The 5,861-nt window shown below is 37.4% G+C and overlaps 1 protein-coding gene across 1 annotated transcript; it reads right to left on the bottom strand.

The window, feature by feature from the left end:
• Positions 1–1,034: 1,034 nt before the first annotated feature.
• LOC108373969 (piggyBac transposable element-derived protein 4-like) lies at positions 1,035–2,236 on the bottom strand. Its single transcript, XM_017629917.1, has 3 exons — positions 1,874–2,236; positions 1,691–1,797; positions 1,035–1,188 (listed from the first exon to the last, which is right to left on the bottom strand). Exons 1-3 carry the CDS (start codon positions 2,234–2,236, stop codon positions 1,035–1,037), a joined length of 624 nt encoding a protein of 207 aa, XP_017485406.1.
• Between the last annotated feature and the right edge of the window lie 3,625 nt (positions 2,237–5,861).

Below are 5,861 nucleotides of genomic sequence, written 5' to 3'. Positions count from 1 at the left end.
GCTTGTTCGCACATTTGTGACATGTTGCAAGTTCGCATTTGAGTTGCTTGTGACATGTGTCGCAAGTCAAAGTGCATGCGATTGCGTGAAGGCGGTGTTGCCTACTTCTGCCCATATGAGATTTGTCACTCTCTATAATGCTAGCAAAGCATATGCATCGCTGTGCGATTTTCAAATACAAGCTCCCACTTTTTTTTTTGCTAAAATCAGCAGACCTACCCACACACACGCATTTGTAACGAACTCGCTATTCAATTTTTACCCGCGTATATTTATGCTGCAGCCTACTTAAGACCAATTGACGCTTCTGCACATTTGCGTTTACACAAAAGCTGGATTATGGTATGTTAGTTGTTGTTGCTGGTGTTGCACTAAATAGTTGCAGGGGTTGTTAAAAAGCTAGACTGCATAAACTCTCTTGTAATCAAGTGAAAAATGAATGGCTCACCACCTTCATTGCCTTCATTGCTGCCATTGCCTCCATTGCTGCTGCCATGGCCTTCGTCGCCTAGTCGTTATCGTCATCATTAACTTGGTAGTCAGTCAGCTTTGGCACCACCATTGCATGGCATCCCATTGAAGCGTTGCTTCCCGTTGGAAATGTGTGCTAGAATGTGTTTTGAAAAACGACGTATGCATTTGACTAATGAATTTGATGGCAAAATTATTGCAGTTGCCAACTTTAACGAGCCGAAAGGCAATTGGCACTGTGATTACCAGAAATGATTCGGTGGAATTTTAAATGTAGCATTTTCTTCTCTAGCTTGACAAGCGATCTATTGAATCATCGTAGGTAGCATCAGGTGCCTACTTAGGTGATTATATACATACAGCTCTTGGAAGTATATTCACATCTCTACATATACGCTTGTTTGCTTGCTCTAAAAGGATCGTACATACATCAAGCGCGCTATCTAGTTAACGACTGACATTGCAATTTTATTGTTTGCTTTGATTCAGAGTTTGATCAGCTATGGCTATTGAATGCAATTGAAGGAAGTGAATAAATTCGATTTTAACAATTCGTTTGGTGCTTAATCAGTATTTCTTAAGTCGTTTGTGATTGTGATGATGAATTTAATGGGAAAATGATTTGTGTATTTATGTGTGGATTTAAGGGAATATGTAGCGATCAAGGGCATAGTTCCAATTATAGTAAGTGCAACTTCGAAGAGATCTCCTTGCATCCTGTAAGAAAGTAGACCATACGAAGATAATAACTGAATATTTAAACTACTATCTAATGTCTTTAAAGCAGGGACCGTAACAGCTACAACTTTTATTAAAAAAAGCGCTCTTTAACAATTATATTTTGACTTTTATTTAACCCTCCGATGAGTGACAGTGCCGATGACGTTAGATTCGTGAGAAGGTCCTTAGGGACCTACAAAGAGTTGCTCGACGTTTCGACTGTACATGTGAAACTTCTTTGGTATTTATGTTTTCTTTTGATTAAATTAACGTCCCGCATATATATTAGGAATGAAATAATTTGAAGAACAAGTGAAAAAAGTCAAATTTTATTGATGATTTTTTATGGCATACAAGTAACAGAAAATGTGAAAAGTAATATAATGTAATATAATGCTTTTTATTCGCATGAGTTTATGCAGGAGTTCAGCTATGACATCGATGCAACGTTGCGGAATGTTCAGCACAGACTGCTTTGTTGCAGGAATAGCAGTATGACCTGGTTTTGCGCTGGCGTTTATAATGTGCGCGACATAAATGGCATGACGGACGATTGGAGCGTGGCGCGAATTCAGGTGCAGTTCCTGGGGCTGACCTTGATATTACCTGTAAACATAGAAAGCGCAAATTATTAGCACATATTTCCATATCTAGTTGCATGAGAATTTAATTTTGGATATACCTTTACATCAAATGCTTCCATAGCATTACAAATGTTGGGATAGCAAGTTATGCGTGCGTTAGTGCCGCGGTCTTCAATATTTGAAATCGCTAGTTGTTTCGTTAGTAATTTTAAGAACGATCGTCGCTTATCAGATTTTTTAATTGGATCCATTTCGTCATATATTATAAATGCGTCTAACGCGGCAATATCTACCATATTGTAGAACATTGCAAGCGACCAGCGTTTTGTGGATCGTTTGCATGAATATGTACCGAGCATTTGATCCATGGTATCCACCCCAGATTTATGGGCATTGTAGTCCAGAACGACCATTGGTTTATGCTTTTCGGATTCATTATCTACATTACAAGTATAGTGCATTGTGGATAAGAGTAGGACCGATTTATTTTTCTTTGGCACATAGGAGCACAAAGAAACTGAGCACAATGAGCTGAAAACGGTACGTGCCGAACTTTTTAGAAATTCTGGCGGGACAAATGTTTTATTAGAGCGGACTGTTCCAACAAACGCAGTTCTTTGCCTCATTAATGACAGAGCCACATCCAACGTTGTAAAGAAGTTGTCAGTATATACTGTGCGACCCGTGTGAAGGTATTTTCCAATCAACTGATTCACAACGTTTTGACCTTGATTAACCTCTCGCTCTTGGCCTGCCAACTTTCCGGCGTAAATATTCCCTTTGAGAGGATAGAAAGACTTTGAGTCACACAACCACCAAATTTTTATCCCGTACTTTGCGGGTTTTGACGGAATATACTGCGTAAATCGTGTTCGCCCTCTATATGGAAATAACTGCTCTTCTACTGTAAGTGAATCGTGAGGGTTATATGCTGCTGCTAAATGGTTTTGTAACATCAACCAAACGGCATCGATAGCAGCAGTTTTGCTTGTGAGTAATCTCTCCGGCCGTGAATTCACGTTATCAAAACGTATGCATTTTTTTATTAACATAAATCGGTCATATGATAATGCCGCCTTGTATATTGGAGCATGTGTTGGACTCCAGAGTTCTTTTGCTGGCTCGTTATTCGACTTCGACAGCCCAGCATGCAAAACTATGGCGAAAAATGCATCAAACTCTTTAAAATTTAATGGCTTCCACACCTTTTGTTTCGTTGGATTTGCAGCATTCCACGAAGCAGTCACCTGATTTGCCTTTCGATTCGTTTCGCGTATGATGATATCAGCGATATCTTCAGTGATCAGTGAACGGAAGATAGTTATTGGATCACGAATAGTCCCCACTGGCCCTGGTTTAATTCTCGTGTAGTCGACGATATTATGTGCACGAATCCGAGAGTTCGGTGGGGGATCCTTGTACCATTTAGAGCCATTTTTAGATATGTAGTATCCACACTCTCTCTCAACGGGAGTTAGGTTTGCTATGTTTGCAGCACCTTCGTCATCTTCTTCATCTACCTCTTCGTTCATTTCCACATTCACTTCGCTTTCGATGTCAGATGCATCAGAATCAATTTCTGGTCGATAAGTTAAGTCAGCGCCATCTTCACTTTGGACGTCCAACCCATCAGCATTATCATCATCGCTTACCTCATTCATATACCTTTCAAAACGTTCATCAATGACACGCCTTTCTTCCTCAGTCATTCTCTGGTAGCGTGTACTATTTCGCAGAACCATGTCCGCAGCTTCCCAACCTGCATCTGCCATTGCTCTGAAAAAATGTCCAAAATCGTTTGACTTTCGCCTATATGTAATGCACTCCAATAATTACCAAAAATAAATCCAACGAAACTCGTACAGGAGAAAGGAAAATATTTACGAAATTTATGTTTCTACTACACAAAAAGTTAGCCGATTGATCCTGAACAAAAGTACACGCGGTTCTCACAAAACACAAATTTCTAACACTGCAGTGCACTGTAATAACTTCCGAAAAGAAATCTAATAAAACTGGCACAGAAAGAAATTTATTTACGCAACTGTTTCTACGGTAAAATAAGTAGACAGACTGACGCTGAACAAAAAAAATGCCACGTGGTACGTATGCAACAACTAACGGTAAAATAACACGCCAGTTGTTAGAATTCATGACCAGTGCAAAATACATGCTTCCAAATTTACTGTTGCTTTTAAGTTTATTTATTTTAAGTGAAAATCAAAACATGAAGACAAGTAACTTGTTATTTCTTCTAAAATTGTACAAGGTCCCTAGGGACCTTGTCATTAATCCCCGTACTATATATGTTGAAATCTCAATAACACTCGAACGTGATCCCGTATCCCTTCGAAACTTATTTTAAACGATTCAGCTTAATTTATTCTTGGAATACATGTATAAATTCTTTTCAAAAATGCATTGAACAAAAAGATATAGGCACATGAAATACGAAAAGGTCCCTAGGGACCTTCTCACAAATCGAAGGGTTAAAAAATCCAAAATAACAATTATTTTTGATGTTTATCTAAATAATCTGCAAATAACAGTTATTTGTAATTTTTAAATTATATGTCTTAGATAACAGTTATCGAAGACTTGTATTTATAAAAGTCTTCCATAAAAATCAGTCACTGCACTTTATTTTTTAAATCATACTTATAAAAGTCATTTGCAAACGTCGTAGTAAACTTTTATTTCCCAACAGCTTCTTAACTGCGAAAAATGTTTATGACTTTTATACGCATGATTTAAAAAATAAAAGTCACTGACTTATTTATATTGATGAATTTTATAAATAAAAGTCTTCAATAACTTTTATCTAAGACATATAATATAAAAATCAAAAATAATTATATTTTTTTTAATTTTGCATAAAAATTGCAAATAAAAATTTATTCTCAAATTTTATTCTTGGTTAAAAAAGAAATCGATTGGTATGTACCACTTAGTTGTAGAACATTTCCTTCATAGTGAATTTTTCAATGACAGTTTTCATCAATAACTGTTATGTTCGGTCCCTGCTTTAAAAAGAACTATGATTATCTAGTTGCCGATATGATTATGTCATTTACGCCAAAAACCAATTCAGCTCCACATTACTGCGATAAATGTGGGATTCTAAAACCCCATGGACTTGACACAAAACCACTTTATTGGCTCTTAAGATATCAAAAGTGAGGTATACATTTAACAAATTTGTTTCTATCTATATAAAAAAGTTCACTTCTTGTTAATGCCCAAAGGTTCTTCTAAAGAGGTTGCCTGCCATGTCGAAGAAATTCATCTTGAAAAAAAAAAAATCGGTTAGGCCGGGGTACGGCTCAGTTGAGCCCAAAGTTCGTATACAAGAATTTCTTCCGTGTTCTGTCTGTCGTCGCTATTTCCTCTTCTTTCGTCTTATACATTTGTGATCGACTCTCGGTGTCTTCATTTGCTGTTTTCCTCTGCTCGAAATTACCACTTGCTATCGATGTATACCGCTACTCTTCCCTCTCAATTCATGTCATGTCTTGTCTCAGTTGACGCCTATTCCGCTTCACGTTTTAATTGTTTTCTGCAGACATATTTATGTTTGTAAGTTTCGTATACTAGCCATGGGAGTCAGCAAGTATAAATAAAACGCCAAGTCGGCCGGGAAGTTGTTCTAAAATCTTTCTGAATATATATTCCGCAGAGTGTAGAGTCAACGCCTTTACCCCTCTCTGAGAACGTTTTGAAGCAAGTTCTTCATTACCAATATTCCCAAAAATGGCACATACACTCAATATATATATCTAAAAGGAAGGTTAATAGAGGCCACTCTATGTACACGAGCTTGCTGTACTACGAAGAGTTAAGTAAAAGACATTGGGGGCGCCTTTAATAATATCAGTGTAGAATCTATACGTGAGGCATTTATAGAAATAGGGCTAGCATTCTGCAACCTGTAGGATGGTATCTCTGTTAACAAGCAGAGTAATTTATACCATTATTTATTAGGTTCCCAAAACAAGTCTGCAGATCTTGTGTCTTGTGTTGGCTTATGCCCTCAGTTGTGAACGAAATAGTGGAAAGCGATCTAAATACAGCGGATTCCCTTAGAGT

Source organism: Rhagoletis zephyria, unplaced genomic scaffold, assembly GCF_001687245.7.
Source record: "Rhagoletis zephyria isolate East Lansing unplaced genomic scaffold, Rhagoletis_zephyria_1.1 Rzeph_scaffold_07190, whole genome shotgun sequence".
Classification (NCBI taxonomy): domain Eukaryota; kingdom Metazoa; phylum Arthropoda; class Insecta; order Diptera; family Tephritidae; genus Rhagoletis; species Rhagoletis zephyria.
The sequence above is the reverse complement of the archived record's forward strand: the minus strand, read 5'-3'. Positions and strand labels throughout refer to the sequence as shown.